Below are 16,028 nucleotides of genomic sequence, written 5' to 3'. Positions count from 1 at the left end.
TTATCTTAGCAGCACAGAGACCGCCGCAGGTGCGCTTTATGGCTGCTGCAAACAAATCTGCCAAAAAAACTCTCCGAAAACTGTTGAAATCCCAAAAGCTGCGGATGATGTTAGTCTGATATCTATCGCGCATGATGATAACTTATTAGCGAGCCTTTAATCAGCGTTATATTTACTCCGTTTCCAACCCTCTAAAGCTGGAACGTGGGAGGAGTTGCCCAAATTCGTGTCTGCCAGGAAAGGGTTATTGCTCAAGCTGTTGGATACAAACACAAAAAAGCCGGAAGTAGCAGAGGCAGGGAGGGGCAGCCAGGCAGGGAGGGGCAGCCGGGCAGAGAATCTCCTTCCCAGGCTGGGGCAAAGTGCGCATATCAGGAGAACGCGGCACTGGGGCCGAAATGTGGAGGCAGCTCCTGGACCACGGCAGGTGAGAGCAGACCCCGTCCCCAAACATTGTGTTTTTATGTTGAAGAGTATCTTGCGTGGACTCCGATGCATTTTACTGCATGCAAACAGGTGCAGGCATTCTGTACTTAGAGGAGGAAGACCTCTGCCAATGGCGTGTATGCTAGCGTGTTCAGATAGCAAGCGTGTGATTGGCTGCTGCAAGGTGTACTGAGGTATGCTTCCTGCTTCCAGTAAGAGCAGCCGGGGGAGGAGACAGGAGAAGTCCAACTACTAAGAACGCCTGCGCATGGGGGGTTAATTAAACAGAAAGCACCTCAATTCAAGGAAATCTCTCGGCCTCCTGAGCTAGAAAAACAACCAATGGTAAATATCCTTAATTCTTAACGATTATGCTAATTATACGGCCAGCGTGTGGCACCCATTGGGGTAACGGCCACGAGGACGACGTCATAAGATACCCCCCCATCTCATAAGTTATTAATAAACTCAAAGCAGGGCTTAAAATCAGCAAAACGACGAGAAAAATATAAAAAAATAATAATAATAAAATAAATCTATGTCTGCTCTGCCGGTCAGCCTTCAAAAAGTTAATGTTTAAAAATCAGTAAACCGGCCGTTTAATAAATATTAACGATTCGTTCGCTGCCAGCCCAAGCTTACAGAGCGGCAACCAATGGGAAACACGGAACCGGGCGGCAGGTGGGGTAATTCGGGGACATGCCCAGCACTGGGGGATTTATTGGGGGGGGGGGCCTGATTGGTGGCATGTGGGTGACACAAGACCCCCAACCCTCCCCCCCGAGATCTATTGAGCAGATTCAGGAAAGTCTGGAGGTCTTCAAAGCTTTACCAAAAAAGCGAATGGAGCCAAAGGTTGGACACCGAACGCCCCGTGCGCTCCTTTCTCCGCAGGGCGGCCGTTGACTACCACTGGCCGGCCAGCGTCATCGTCCCGGCGGCCGTCGGGGTTGGAGGTGCTCTGGCCTGCTGGATGCTGAGCAGGAGGAAGACCAAATCCATTGACTTGGGAGATGGATGGTGGGGACCGAGCGACCGGCCTCGGCAGGAGGACACCGGCATCAGACCTTTCCGCGTGGAGGCGCTGGATGATGACCTGAAGGTACGTTAGAGGTTAGTTAGTTAGTTAGTTAATTAGTTAGTTAGTTAATTAGTTAATTAGTTGGGAGGTAGGTTAGGAAAGGGTCTCATCTTTAGACAAAAAAGAGGCTCAGGTTCATCCACGCCGCCTCTAGAAGAAAGTCGGGAACCACCAGCGCCCTACAAAAAGGCTTCACGTGGGACAGGGAGTGGGTGCAGAGACACGACTCCCATCAGAGGCCTACAGCCAATACAACTGTACGGGGCCTAGCCTCTAGAGGGGCCCAGGGGCCAATAAAACCCCTCACTGGTTTACTTTGAATATCACGATTTATAAGGAGCAGGGTCCTGGGGTAAAGGGGGCCGTTTACGTGAGGGTCTGGTGGAAGACGGGCTTCTCTTGGGAGATAGTTGGGCTGTTTTGGGGATTAGCGTGATGGGTTGGGGTCTCGCGGGGGTCTGTGACGTATAAACGCAGGTTGAATGAGGTCCAGGTCTCTCCGTCGCGTATTTATTGTCTTTCTCTGTTGCTGCGCGAGGGGTTAAGTCGCCGTTTGACTTTTTTTTTAGGATCTGCACGAGCGATTGGATAAAACTCGCTTTGCTTCACCTTTGGAGGATTCCAAATTCCACTACGGTTTTAACGCCGCCCACCTCCGGAAGGTCGTCTCTTATTGGAGGAACACGTTTGATTGGCACAAGCAGGTGAAGATCATTAACGGATACCCTCACTTCAAAACCACGATAGAAGGTATGTCCGGCCCCGGCCCCCGTTGCGGTCATCCAGACGAGGAGTCGTGGATCCGAAAACATTCTGTTACTTTCTGTATTTATTTGAAATGAAACGTTATTTATCTAACATTCCGTGGAGGATACAAAGTATTTACTGCCCCAAAAACATCCGGAGTGAGGGGGCATTTATTCCAAATCCGCAGAAACGAGGAATCCCCGAATCCATCTCGATAAACTCTCTGCACCCACGCGGGGCGCGATGCGCTAAGCTCCGGGGAGCCGGGTTTATAGCAGTTTGTTATTTGATATCATTCCACTGATTGTAACAGCGCCACGGCGTCTGCTGGCGCCATATAAATAAATGCCATGTTTATTACGAACGCACGTTAGGTCAGCCTGGTGCAGAAGGAGAGGCTCCTAGGAGCTTACAATCTGAGGGGGGGTGAGACAGAAGGAGAGGGGCTGCTCGGCTGAGGATGCTGTGATTGTAGCGAGGGGAGACGGGGAGAAGTCAGCGGCCGGAGGACGGAGGAACGGGTTGGCTTTAGCGAGCATTTAAAGGTAGAATAAGCAGGAGAAGCACCTGGGGGCACCCTGGAGACGGGAAGAGTCCGGCAGGGGGGGACGGATTGGAGTGATGAGAGGCAGGAGAGGGGGGTTAGTAACGGATCTAGACGGGATATCATAACAGAAAGGGTTAACATTTTAGTAGACTTTAAACCAACAGTTCTCGAGAATATTCAGGATTCAGGATGTTCAGTTACCATGGAAACAAATTCTAGAGTAAAACATAAATCTAAATTCATTATTTTTTGTTCAGGACTGGAGGTGCACTTTATCCACGTGAAACCCCCAAATCTTGCCCCCGGTCAGAAGGCCCGCCCCCTGCTCATGGTCCACGGCTGGCCTGGATCCTTTTATGAGTTTTACCGAATCCTCCCGCTTCTGACCGAGCCGGCCAAGCACGGTCTGAACCCCGACCTGGTCTTCGAGGTCATCTGTCCGTCCATCCCGGGTTATGGCTTCTCGGAGGCGCCGCACAAGACAGGTGAGACCCGTCGGGGTGAGATGGCTCCTGCTGGTGACAACGAAATGAAAACCTTTGTGAGCACTTTAACACTTTAGTGTCCCCTTTAAATTATAATCCGCCTCCCCACGCATGCATGGAGGGTCTCTGCACAATGCCCCCCATATATGCATCTGGTTCTCTCCGCGTCTCCCACCTCCTTGGCTGCTTTAGCCAAAAACATCTCTTGCTTGCCAAAGAGGGACCACAGAGAAGTCAGTGGCTTCAGCTCTGGTGCTGCAGCTTCTCCTAAAGGTAAGTAATTCACTTTAAAATTTAATTTAATAATAATTAATTCCAGATACTGATATAATAATGACGATACATAGGTGAGTGTAACAAGGTCTGGACAGCTGCGTTTTCCTCGGCCCTTCGGACGCTGTTTCGCTCCCAGCAGACCCTTTATTAACCCTGCGAACGCCTGTGAATAGGGTTTCTCGTTTCTCCTCTAAGCTCACCACCAGGAGGACTTGGTATTGATGAGGTGCTGGGCAGGACGAGGGCTTCCCGTAAAATATTAGAATGTGTCCTTTTTAATTGATCTAAAAGGGTTTTCGGCCTTTGACGCCGCTCGGATATTCTACAAGCTGATGCTGAGGCTCGGATTCCAGGAGTTTTACCTCCAGGGAGGCGACTGGGGCAGCAGGATCACCACCCTCCTCTCCCAGATGAAGCCAGAGTAAGTCGATGAGCTCCTGAAGTCAACATCATGTATGGAGACCTTAACGCTGTTCCTCTCCTGCTCCTGTCTTGCCTCCTGGGCGCGTTCAGACATCCGCGTTCCGTCTCCCGCCATGATAAATCCAACCCACTCGGGGTACCGTCCCACCGGACATCCCTAACCACGACTTACCCTTCCCTGCAGATCTGTGAAGGGTCTCCACCTAAACTTTGTGATGATGTCAAAAGGAGGGCTGGGGATGATTACCTCCCTGCTTCTTGGGCGTTACATGCCCTGGTTGGTGGGGCTGACCAAGGAGGACACCAGACGTATCTATCCGTACTTTGAGAAGAACGTCTACGCCGTTCTGTTGGAGTCGGGATATCTACATATACAAGCGACCAAACCGGACACAGTAGGTAAGGACCCTTGGGAGTAGGGCGCAGCTAGGCGGACAAGGGCCATGTGTGAGTTTTGGGGGGAGTATTGGGAATGGGGGGAGGTGGCCAGGATCCCTGGTATCAAGTCTTTGGGTCTTGGCGAGGTCTACATCATCATAGATGCAATGACAGGTCCCCTAGTAGTGTGCTATTTGTCTATGAGGACATCTGGGGTAATCGCTTGGGGGGCTCAGAACCTAAACTAACGCAGATGACCTCCTCTCTCCCAGGCTGTGCCCTGAACGACTCTCCGGCTGGCCTCGCTGCCTACATTCTGGAGAAATTCTCCACATGGACAGATTCTCAATTCCGGGATCTGGAGGACGGAGGCCTGGAGAGGTTCGACCAAAACAAAACGAAACAAACAAACAAACAAATTACATAAATACAGAAAACGATACGCTTTAAAGCATCTAAATTTAAACTAAAATAGCGGTCAGGAGTTACAACTTTTTGGTATCTGGGCCTCGTGTTTGGACACGGAACCACTGATGATGGCTGATTAATTACGCACCCAGTAAATGTTTTCCACGTCCCTCGGCGGCTCTATGCTGAGGGGGAGGGGTAGATTCTCCTGAAATACCCCCCTGACAAAGATGATGTCTCCTCTGAGGAGAATGTGTGTCGCTTTCAGTGCTTTACGGTCACATTTTCTGCCGGTAATTTGATTAATTACCCCTAGGAAGTACTCGCTGGACGATCTCCTCACCAACGTCATGATCTACTGGGTGACTGGATCCATCACGTCCTCGATGAGGTTCTACAAGGAGAACTTCCCCAGGAATTATGCCAAAACCCCAGACACCAAGTAAGTCTATGAAACGAAGGAGAATTGGTGAATGTAGGGCAGCCTGCTTCATTTTTTGGTGTTCACTTACTGTATCGACCCCAAGGGGGGGCAAATGGGACACGACCACCATCACAGCCGTGGCAGCAGCTCGGTCATGCATTGCACTTTACGGACCATATTGATGGGCAACCCAGATATGTTCTGTTTGTATCGCAGGGTCGGCGTCTACGTCCCGACGGGCATCGCCGCTTTTCCGTGTGAACTGGTTCATACTCCGCGTGTGTGGGCAAAACACAAGTTCCTGAACGTCGTCACCTACACCCACATGCCCCGCGGGGGCCACTTCGCCGCCCTGGAGGAGCCCGAGCTGCTGGCTCGAGACGTCCAGAACTTTGTTTCCAAGGTGGAGAAGAAATAAACGCTGACGAAGGCGACGAGTGTTACGCACACTGCGGCATGTAACAAAATACAAACACCGCGGCACGGAACAAAAAATACAAACACACACCGCGGCACGTAACAAAAAATACAAAATCACCGACAGAATGTAACGCGCAGCGATGCATAAAATAAAAACCTTTCCATCAGAAAGGAGCAGAAATCGATGCCTTTTGTGGATCTTTTCTTTTTTTTCTTCACACATTCTCATGGAAGTAGAACTTCACTGCATGCAGTGTGCACACTGGCCACTAGATGCCGCTGCGGCTCCGCGCTCTTCTCTGTAGTTGGCATTAAAGGCCATAGAAGGAGATGTGAAGTTCTGGCCTCGTCTTAGATTCAGGAGCTGTATGTCTATCCCATGCATGTTTAATACCCTCACTGTATTACCCTCTACCACCTCTGCTGGGAGGCTGCTCCACTTATCTACCACTCTCTCAGTGTAGGAAGAAATATCCACGGCAACAATCACCACAGAGAATCCAACAAAAACGGACATTTATCTATTTATCGACTTTATCGGCGGCAATGGAAAGCGCTTTAACACATTCAGTGCCGGGTGTAGCACGTTGATAACTACCACCCAAGTGTCCATGTTTTATTTGGCCAGTCCCTCTTTCTGCCCAAACCTCCCTCTTTTCTAGGAGGTCAGAATGTTTGCGGGGTATGAGGGTATCAGAGGGTTCTACTGCCCTCAAAGCCCCTTTAATGTGTATAGAAAAAGCATGACTGGTGGGATTATTAACTGCCCCCCCCCAAATAACCCCTTAATGCATTTATCCGCACGACAGACACCAAACGTCCGTGAGAACGGCCACAATCTTTATCGATGAACGGTTTTTCTCCCAGTACCACCAGGCGGGGGCAGCACTGAGGTTAGTTTGCCGGACAGTCCCATCCCGGCTCCCGTAGAGCTCGCGGATGTAGAATGTTCCATTCCGGCTGCCGTCTGTGGCGTTGCCATGGATCTTCCCGTGCTTGTGAGGACGCGTTACCATGGTGACAGGTGCCGAGGCCGCAGAGTTTGCCGGGTGCTACGCGGAGATGGATGCCGAGAACCTGCAGCTGCCCCTGGAGATGATGTCCGGGTCCGGCCAGGGCCTGAGCCCGGAGCAGAGCGCCGCCCTGCGGACCTCCCTGCTCCTGCTGCGGAGAGACATGCAGCTCAGCCGGGTGCTTCTCTGGGGCAAGATCCTGGGCGTCCGGGGGGATTACTTCATAGCCCAGGGCATCGAGGGCCTCGAGCAGCTGCGGGGCAGGAAGACCTTCTACAGGTACCCCAGACCCAGGGCTGCTGCCCCAAGACTTTCACCCCATTCTCGGAGCTTTTACCCCACCCCTAGGGCATCTACCCTGATCCCAGAGCTTTTACCCCATGTCCAGGACTGTTATTACCCCCTGCTTGAGTAACGGTGCAGATTCTGTGTTTTGTAAATATCCGTTTTTGCCCCACCACCCGTGACCAGTTGGGGGCATCATTCCCCTGCTGGGTATATCTGCCGACTGTCCTGCACCGCGGAGCACAGGCCGGCGCAGTCCCTTGTGAAGACGCTCTTCTCGCTCACTCTCTTGCCGTCTCTTGCAGTCTGAATTGCGTGGATTGGTGTCTCCTGCCCCCCGCCACGGCCGGAATCATCGCAGAGACCCAGGGGGTCCGGGGCCGCTTCGTGGGAGACCCCTCGCACGAGTACGAGTACACCGTCCGCAGGAAGGCGGGGGACGGAGATGCCGCCTACGAGGAGGAAGTAACGGTGAGTCCGTGGCTGGGATTGATGGGATTTTATAGATTAACCCTTTCATGTCGGTTCGCTGGCACGAGCGCAGCGGGGAGGGATCGCTTTACTGCGCGGGGCTGTGTTTGCGGCTCTTCGCTCTCGCGGGGGCCGCGTCCGCTGATTCCTCTTTGTTCTCGCGGGGGCCGCGTCCGCTGATTCCTCTTGGGTCTCGCGGGGGCCGCGTCCGCTGATTCCTCTTGGGTCTCGCGGGGGCCGCGTCCGCTGATTCCTCTTGGGTCTCGCGGGGGCCGCGTCCGCTGATTCCTCTTGGGTCTCGCGGGGGCCGCGTCCGCTGATTCCTCTTGGGTCTCGCGGGGGCCGCGTCCGCTGATTCCTCTTGGGTCTCGCGGGGGCCGCGTCCGCTGATTCCTCTTGGGTCTCGCGGGGGCCGCGTCCGCTGATTCCTCTTTGTTCTCGCGGGGGCCGCGTCCGCTGATTCCTCTTCTGTCTTCAGATGCACGTTAAGGAAGAGTCGCGTCTCGTCGCCACCATCGCGCTGATCGACAAGGAGGCCGCTGTGGTCCCGCGGGGGGCTTTCGTTAAGAGCCCCCTGGGAGAGGTCAGGATCAATCACTGTTTCCGAGGTAAGGCGGCACGTTTCACCCAGCACGCAGCCCGTCTCAGTGAATACACGTTACTCATATATAATTATTCCTCCCCAGGGCTGACAGCGAGTGAAGCCAAAAAGCTGAGCTCCTTCTTCCACTTCACGCCGACCACGAGCCCCCCGACAAAGTCTCTGCTGGAGAAAGCGGATCTCACCCCATCCATGGACTTCCTCGACTCGCTGGAGCACGACGTCCCCAGAGGTGAGCCGACGGCATGCCACAAACTCCTCCCCTTTCCAGTAAACATCCCAGCTTTAATGGGAGCTCCTCATTCGCTTGTCGATGCAATCATGGGCAGAGCTTGAGCGAGTTGGTCAGCGACTGAGCGCTTGTGATAAAGCGGGACTGCCGGCCCCCGACAGCGAGGGAAATGGGCTTTATCCTATGCTCACCATATAACACGCTTCCAGGGGACGCCACGCAAAGCGAGACAGAGAGAGGGCACCGGGTGGGGGGCAGATCCAGGTGATAGAGAGACTGGAGGGGGCGGGAAAGCAGGTGCCGGGACGCTGGGGCCGGTGAGGCGTGTAGTAGAGTTGACGTGTAGTTTATGGCGTGAGCTTTCCGTGTCCAGCTTTATGCGGGCGCAGGCAGTTCCAACCCGACATATTTCTCCAACCGTGGGAACGGAAGTGGGGGCTTCTCCCGGGGAGAAAATACGTCAGTGAAACCATGCAATGCGTCTTTAAACTCCCTCACTGTATCAGCGGCTTCTGCTGGGAGGCTGCTCCACTTATCCACTCCCCTCCGTTCCATCTCACCCTGACATGGTGTTGGATCCCGGCCCCTCGCAGCGTTCCTCGTGTGTTTGACGCTCGCTGACCGCCGTTCTCTCGCCAGGTTCGTGGAGTCTGCAGTCGGAGCGGGGAAGCAGCGTGACGATCCTGCGCAGCCTGCTGTGGTTAGGAATGACTTTCTATCACGTCCCTCTGACCCCGCAGCACGGCTACCTCTACGTCGGCACCGGCGAGCGCAACATCGACTTGCCGTTCATGATCTGAGCGGCCCACGTGTTTCACGGGCCGGGGGTCACCGGCGCTCTGCGGGATCCGGGAACGGAAGAGATTTCACGAGTTTGATCTCTGTGAGAATCCACAGGATTCAGGATGCAGACGTCACCCAGGCAACGGGGCGAGACGCCGATAAACGCAGAGCCTCCACCAACACGTTAAATATCTAAATATATATATATAGACGGACGGACTGACGGACAGAGCGCCTTCTACCCCGTTATGTATCAATAAATGCGCAGTACAGCTTCCTTCCGTCGCGTGTATTTGTAATCGGATGAAAATCCAGAAGCGCGGAAGCCGCCGGCCAATATATATATAAATCGTTGGCGACATTTACTTTCCACAGGAGTTGCAGCCCTGTAGCTGCAGCTTCCCCTCTCTGTGATCATACATATGCCGTCACTGATTCGCTGCTTGAAACAGCCAATCAGTGGCAGGAGAAACTCCCGTTATAATCCGCGCACCGGGTCTGAACTCCTCACCCGCTGCGGTTGCTGAGCCAGCGCTGGAGCCGACCGGAGGAGAGTATATCGCGTGTTCAGCCTTCCCTGCGGGGGGGGGGGGGGTTGGGGGGGCTATTCGCGTCCTCGCAGTGTGTGTGTGTGGGGGTGCTATCCACGTCCTCGCAGCGTGTGTGTGGGGGGGTGCTATCCACGTCCTCGCAGCGTGTGTGTGGGGGGGTGCTATCTGCATCCAAAAACGACAGGCCAAACCCAGGTGAGAAACGACATTGATTTATTTCATGAGCTGCCGGCAGATATCGAGCCGATTTCCCGCCAGCCTTGAAAAGGGGTCACGGATGTCACGCTGTGGTACCGGGGGGGGCTTGGGGGCACGGACATCATTCCCATCCTCACTCAGTGCTTTAGGTACAGCGGCTTCTTTCTGTAGTTAATGTTGTCCTTTAGAGCGGGGTGTCCGACGGGCATGCGCACTTTACACCACTTCAGTCCCTTCTTCAGGATGGGTTTGACAGACGTCACGGAATATCGCGTCAGATACCTGGGAAGAGAGAAGAGTCATCGATCCGGAACATTCCAGGTTACACTGTCCCACGTTATCAGACACAGAAACCCAGAACCTGCCGGCAGATCGGCCCCAATCAGTCCCAGCTCTCGTCTTAGATTCAGGAGCCGTATGTTTATCCCACGCATGTTTAATTCTCTCACTGTATTACCCTCTACCACCTCTGCTGGGATGCTGTCCCCGTATCTACCACCCTCTCAGGTTTACACACACACACACACACACACCATGCTAGTTACATAGGGGTCTCACCTGTTCAGGTGAAACTTTGGTTTTAGGGTCCGCCCCTCTAAATGCTGCGGCCTGTGATTTGGAAGGAGACCTGCTGGCAGAAGATAACGAGGTTTAGGCCGGGCCCTCGGGGGCCACTTTAGTCGACTGCCTTTAATTACAGCAAACACTTAATTTCGAGGTTATAAATACTCGGCACTCCGCAGACACGCGCCCCGCAGAACATCGCTCCCCGGGTTTGCTGTAATGCGTACGGCTTTTATTAATGTGAATGGGAGTCATAATACCGCACGGCAGCTCCTCTCCCCCGTCGGACCCGCCCCCCCTCCTAATTCCTGTGCGTTGGACCCGCCCCCCCCCAATTCCTGTGCGTCGGACCCCAAAGTACCGAAATAGGACTTTTCTGAATAATGTGAGCCGCAAAAAGCAAATAATGCCGGATTTGCTCCATTATAAAGACAAGGGTTTTATTTCTGAGCTCTTTGAGGACTACGTATCCCATGATCCTCCTCTCCGTGTACTCAAGTATCTTCTGAGCCCCCCCTCCATCACAGCTACATATAGCGATATAACGTATACATATCTCATAGATGTCTGGGGAGTAACCGGTGACCCTGTTTGATGGGGGGGATGGGACACATCACCTGCGCGGTGCGCCATCTGCACGCTCGCTTCTACTTTCCGATGCTCTTCATTGCACAGACCGGTGATCCTGCGCGGTAACATGCCTCCGTCGGAGCGGATAAACTGGCTCAGGAGGAGGACATCCTGCAGGAGGGAGGGAGAGACAGAGAGAGAGAGAGACAGAGAGAGAGGGAGACAGAGAGAGAGGGAGACAGAGAGAGAGGGAGAGAGAGAGAGACAGAGAGAGAAAGATTTAAAGTGCAACTCCTTTCCTTATACTGAAGAGCAGAGGAAGATGCTAGAAGCTGCAGCTCTGTTGCTACAGCTTCCCTTTCTCCTTCATAGTCAGACGATTCTCGCCTCTGAGGCAGCCAATCACTGGCAGGGAAATGCTTCCATTCAGATGTACAATGTGCATGGAAAACATCAAAGGGTTAAAGAAACCACCTATAGATCTCTCCTATAGATATCAGGACTGGCTTTTCTCTCTAAGCGATAAGATGGCGGTTTTAAGTCCAAGCAGTTAAAGAGTTAACCTTTATGGTGCATGCGCAGGACCCGGTGTGGGGCTTTGCATTAACCCCGGAGCGGCCGGGGCCCCTTACCGTGTAGCTGTACTTGTGTTTGAGGTTCCAGCGGCAGATCGGGCACCCGCCGGACGGGTTCGGGGGACACACGGCGGCCGTAACCTCACTGATCCGACCCTCCAGCTGCAAAACAAAGCGGGTGAGGGGCAGATCCAGGGGTAACTGCACATCAGAGGGGGCAACTAACAGCCACCCGAATACAGGGGCCGCCATGCAGCGTATACTGCTATATACCCCGTACAGACTGATATACATTATACAGGGGCCGGTCACTGATTTATCTATACATTATACAGGGGGCCGGTCACTGATTTATCTATACATTATACAGGGGGCCGGTCACTGATTTATCTATACATTATACAGGGGCCGGTCACTGATTTATCTATACATTATACAGGGGCCGGTCACTGATTTAACTATACATTATACAGGGGCCGGTCACTGATTTAACTATACATTATACAGGGGGCCGGTCACTGATTTATCTATACATTATACAGGGGGCCGGTCACTGATTTATCTATACATTATACAGGGGGCCGGTCACTGATTTATCTATACATTATACAGGGGCCGGTCACTGATTTATCTATACATTATACAGGGGCCGGTCACTGATTTAACTATACATTATACAGGGGCCGGTCACTGATTTAACTATACATTATTCTGCCCCGGTGCCTCTATATCACCCGTATCCAGCCGTGAAGCAGACATGGGATCGCACGTTTCACCACTCACCACCGTCACGTTTCCGTCTTTCTTTTCAGTCACTGCAAGGAAACCAAAAAGTTACGAAACATCACAACGTAAAGGCAGCGCATGCACAGCACCGCAACACAATGCAACATGCAGGACCACACCGCGCAACGCAACACACCCCGCACAGCAGAGCACCGTGCAACACAACGCAGTGAGGGGATTTAAACAGGCAGGGTTATTACATGTACGGGGCAGCGGTGTAACCCCGGGTTATTACACGTACGGGGCAGCGGTATAACCTCGGGTTATTACACGTACGGGGCAGCGGTATAACCCCGGGTTATTACACGTACGGGGCAGCGGTATAACCCCGGGTTATTACACGTACGGGGCAGCGGTATAACCCCGGGTTATTACACGTACGGGGCAGCGGTATAACCCCGGGTTATTACACGTACGGGGCAGCGGTATAACCCCGGGTTCTTACACGTACGGGGCAGCGGTATAACCCCGGGTTCTTACACGTACGGGGCAGCGGTGTAACCCCGGGTTCTTACACGTACGGGGCAGCGGTGTAACCCCGGGTTATTACACGTACGGGGCAGCGGTGTAACCCCGGGTTATTACACGTACGGGGCAGCGGTGTAACCCCGGGTTATTACACGTACGGGGCAGCGGTGTAACCCCGGGTTATTACACGTACGGGGCAGCGGTGTAACCCCGGGTTCTTACACGTACGGGGCAGCGGTGTAACCCCGGGTTCTTACACGTACGGGGCAGCGGTGTAACCCCGGGTTCTTACACGTACGGGGCAGCGGTGTAACCCCGGGTTATTACACGTACGGGGCAGCGGTGTAACCCCGGGTTATTACACGTACGGGGCAGCGGTGTAACCCCGGGTTATTACACGTACGGGGCAGCGGTGTAACCCCGGGTTATTACACGTACGGGGCAGCGGTGTAACCCCGGGTTATTACACGTACGGGGCAGCGGTATAACCCCGGGTTATTACACGTACGGGGCAGCGGTATAACCCCGGGTTCTTACACGTACGGGGCAGCGGTATAACCCCGGGTTATTACACGTACGGGGCAGCGGTGTAACCCCGGGTTATTACACGTACGGGGCAGCGGTATAACCCCGGGTTATTACACGTACGGGGCAGCGGTGTAACCCCGGGTTATTACACGTACGGGGCAGCGGTATAACCCCGGGTTATTACACGTACGGGGCAGCGGTATAACCCCGGGTTATTACACGTACGGGGCAGCGGTATAACCCCGGGTTATTACACGTACGGGGCAGCGGTATAACCCCGGGTTCTTACACGTACGGGGCAGCGGTATAACCCCGGGTTCTTACACGTACGGGGCAGCGGTGTAACCCCGGGTTCTTACACGTACGGGGCAGCGGTGTAACCCCGGGTTATTACACGTACGGGGCAGCGGTGTAACCCCGGGTTATTACACGTACGGGGCAGCGGTGTAACCCCGGGTTATTACACGTACGGGGCAGCGGTGTAACCCCGGGTTATTACACGTACGGGGCAGCGGTGTAACCCCGGGTTATTACACGTACGGGGCAGCGGTGTAACCCCGGGTTCTTACACGTACGGGGCAGCGGTGTAACCCCGGGTTCTTACACGTACGGGGCAGCGGTGTAACCCCGGGTTCTTACACGTACGGGGCAGCGGTGTAACCCCGGGTTCTTACACGTACGGGGCAGCGGTGTAACCCCGGGTTCTTACACGTACGGGGCAGCGGTGTAACCCCGGGTTATTACACGTACGGGGCAGCGGTGTAACCCCGGGTTCTTACACGTACGGGGCAGCGGTGTAACCCCGGGTTATTACACGTACGGGGCAGCGGTGTAACCCCGGGTTATTACACGTACGGGGCAGCGGTGTAACCCCGGGTTATTACACGTACGGGGCAGCGGTGTAACCCCGGGTTATTACACGTACGGGGCAGCGGTGTAACCCCGGGTTCTTACACGTACGGGGCAGCGGTGTAACCCCGGGTTCTTACACGTACGGGGCAGCGGTGTAACCCCGGGTTCTTACACGTACGGGGCAGCGGTGTAACCCCGGGTTCTTACACGTACGGGGCAGCGGTGTAACCCCGGGTTCTTACACGTACGGGGCAGCGGTGTAACCCCGGGTTCTTACACGTACGGGGCAGCGGTGTAACCCCGGGTTATTACACGTACGGGGCAGCGGTGTAACCCCGGGTTATTACACGTACGGGGCAGCGGTGTAACCCCGGGTTATTACACGTACGGGGCAGCGGTGTAACCCCGGGTTATTACACGTACGGGGCAGCGGTGTAACCCCGGGTTATTACACGTACGGGGCAGCGGTGTAACCCCGGGTTATTACACGTACGGGGCAGCGGTGTAACCCCGGGTTATTACACGTACGGGGCAGCGGTGTAACCCCGGGTTATTACACGTACGGGGCAGCGGTGTAACCCCGGGTTATTACACGTACGGGGCAGCGGTGTAACCCCGGGTTATTACACGTACGGGGCAGCGGTGTAACCCCGGGTTATTACACGTACGGGGCAGCGGTATAACCCCGGGTTATTACACGTACGGGGCAGCGGTGTAACCCCGGGTTATTACACGTCCGGGGCAGCGGTGTAACCCCGGGTTATTACACGTACGGGGCAGCGGCGTAACCCCGGGTTATTACACGTACGGGGCAGCGGTATAACCCCGGGTTATTACACATACGGGGCAGCGGTGTAACCCCGGGTTATTACACGTACGGGGCAGCGGTGTAACCCCGGGTTATTACACATACGGGGCAGCGGTGTAACCCCGGGTTATTACACGTACGGGGCAGTGGTGTAACCCCGGGTTATTACACGTACGGGGCAGCGGTATAACCCCGGGTTATTACACGTACGGGGCAGCGGTATAACCCCGGGTTATTACACGTACGGGGCAGCGGTATAACCCCGGGTCATTACACGTACGGGGCAGCGGTATAACCCCGGGTCATTACACGTACGGGGCAGCGGTATAGCCCCGTTGCTGTGTTTTTACCCCTGTTATATATATGGGGTATAATATCCCTTTTCTATGCACGAGGCATTAGTGCCATTCATTAGCCCCACGCTATTGCCTCCATGCCAAGGACATTGGGCCCTAGTGGCCCAGGCCGGCCTCTCCCGCCTCCCTCGGGTCGCCGCACCCCGTCACTCACATTCCCGCAGGCCTCGGTTCTGGCTCAGCACCGGACTCCATGCCCCCCGGGTCAGCACCCCGCACCCAGCCCGGAGCAACCGAAACACGGGGGACAGCACAGAGCTGGAAACTGCCATCTTCCCCGTGACGTCTCTGACACTTCCTCTTCCGGCACCTGCTCCCAAGGCAACCGATATGCTTGTTCGCCATGTTTGTTGTGGTAGACTCACTCGAAGCCACGCCCCATGGGCAGAGACAACACAGAACCCACCCTGCAACAAACCACTCGGCGATAGCGATACCCCAACTCCCATCACACTCAGCCAGCTTCATACATGGAGGTTCCCAGTCAATGCTGCGACTCCCATAACCCTCAGCTACCCTCCATGAGTAACTACCAAAGCAGGCGGCCCTGACCAACACACATGTATACAGACATAAGCTGGCTGAGCATGATGGGAGTGTTAGTGACCGGTACTTGGCGTGGCAGAGTTTACCATCGCTAATTACTAACGTCCTCTGCAAGTAGATTGTAAGCTCTGGGGGTTTCTATATGCAGACTGAGCAGATGCTTCCTCCCCCTGTAGACGCTGATATATTTTATGTATATAGCGCCATCGTAGCCATAGAGGAGCTC

At 54.4% G+C, this 16,028-nt stretch overlaps 3 protein-coding genes across 3 annotated transcripts; 2 read left to right on the top strand and 1 right to left on the bottom strand.

Moving 5' to 3' along the window:
• The first annotated feature begins 317 nt into the window (after nt 1–317).
• On the top strand, nt 318–5,644 carry LOC128482704 (epoxide hydrolase 1-like). The gene is made up of 9 exons (XM_053458573.1): nt 318–427; nt 1,321–1,528; nt 2,077–2,257; nt 3,059–3,286; nt 3,854–3,983; nt 4,170–4,384; nt 4,636–4,744; nt 5,088–5,213; nt 5,412–5,644. The coding sequence occupies exons 1-9, from the start codon at nt 399–401 to the stop codon at nt 5,611–5,613; spliced, it is 1,428 nt and encodes a 475-aa protein (XP_053314548.1). The 5' UTR covers nt 318–398; the 3' UTR covers nt 5,614–5,644.
• A 985-nt stretch (nt 5,645–6,629) lies between these two features.
• Nucleotides 6,630–9,253, top strand: RSPH9 (radial spoke head component 9). Its single transcript, XM_053458574.1, has 5 exons — nt 6,630–6,907; nt 7,219–7,384; nt 7,863–7,992; nt 8,071–8,217; nt 8,857–9,253. The coding sequence occupies exons 1-5, from the start codon at nt 6,630–6,632 to the stop codon at nt 9,015–9,017; spliced, it is 882 nt and encodes a 293-aa protein (XP_053314549.1). The 3' UTR covers nt 9,018–9,253.
• Nucleotides 9,254–9,747: 494 nt separating this feature from the next.
• On the bottom strand, nt 9,748–15,549 carry MRPS18A (mitochondrial ribosomal protein S18A). Its single transcript, XM_053458577.1, has 6 exons — nt 15,411–15,549; nt 12,242–12,273; nt 11,516–11,620; nt 10,931–11,054; nt 10,308–10,377; nt 9,748–10,031 (listed from the first exon to the last, which is right to left on the bottom strand). Exons 1-6 carry the CDS (start codon nt 15,526–15,528, stop codon nt 9,887–9,889), a joined length of 594 nt encoding a protein of 197 aa, XP_053314552.1. The 5' UTR covers nt 15,529–15,549; the 3' UTR covers nt 9,748–9,886.
• Between the last annotated feature and the right edge of the window lie 479 nt (nt 15,550–16,028).

The sequence above is a fragment of the Spea bombifrons genome, chromosome 3 (genome assembly GCF_027358695.1).
Source record: "Spea bombifrons isolate aSpeBom1 chromosome 3, aSpeBom1.2.pri, whole genome shotgun sequence".
Classification (NCBI taxonomy): Eukaryota; Metazoa; Chordata; class Amphibia; order Anura; family Pelobatidae; genus Spea; species Spea bombifrons.
Note: the sequence above shows the minus strand (reverse complement) of the source record. Positions and strands in the feature narration are given on the sequence as shown.

What these genes read in the sequence shown, in the direction of transcription:
- RSPH9 (XM_053458574.1), top strand. Translation starts at nt 6,630, where the DNA reads ATGGTGACAGGTGCCGAGGCCGCAGAGTTTGCCGGGTGCTACGCGGAG. An exon ending in CCTACGAGGAGGAAGTAACG is followed by an intron (nt 7,385 to 7,862) that starts GTGAGTCCGTGG and finishes TTCTGTCTTCAG; the next exon opens with ATGCACGTTAAGGAAGAGTC. An exon ending in GATCAATCACTGTTTCCGAG is followed by an intron (nt 7,993 to 8,070) that starts GTAAGGCGGCAC and finishes ATTCCTCCCCAG; the next exon opens with GGCTGACAGCGAGTGAAGCC.
- MRPS18A (XM_053458577.1), bottom strand. Translation starts at nt 15,528, where the DNA reads ATGGCAGTTTCCAGCTCTGTGCTGTCCCCCGTGTTTCGGTTGCTCCGG. An exon ending in AAGACGGAAACGTGACGGTG is followed by an intron (nt 11,621 to 12,241) that starts GTGAGTGGTGAA and finishes TTTGTTTTGCAG; the next exon opens with CTGGAGGGTCGGATCAGTGA. An exon ending in CCAAAGTTTCACCTGAACAG is followed by an intron (nt 10,032 to 10,307) that starts GTGAGACCCCTA and finishes CTCTCTTCCCAG; the next exon opens with GTATCTGACGCGATATTCCG.
- LOC128482704 (XM_053458573.1), top strand. Translation starts at nt 399, where the DNA reads ATGTGGAGGCAGCTCCTGGACCACGGCAG. An exon ending in CGCTGGATGATGACCTGAAG is followed by an intron (nt 1,529 to 2,076) that starts GTACGTTAGAGG and finishes CTTTTTTTTTAG; the next exon opens with GATCTGCACGAGCGATTGGA. An exon ending in GACCAAACCGGACACAGTAG is followed by an intron (nt 4,385 to 4,635) that starts GTAAGGACCCTT and finishes CCTCTCTCCCAG; the next exon opens with GCTGTGCCCTGAACGACTCT.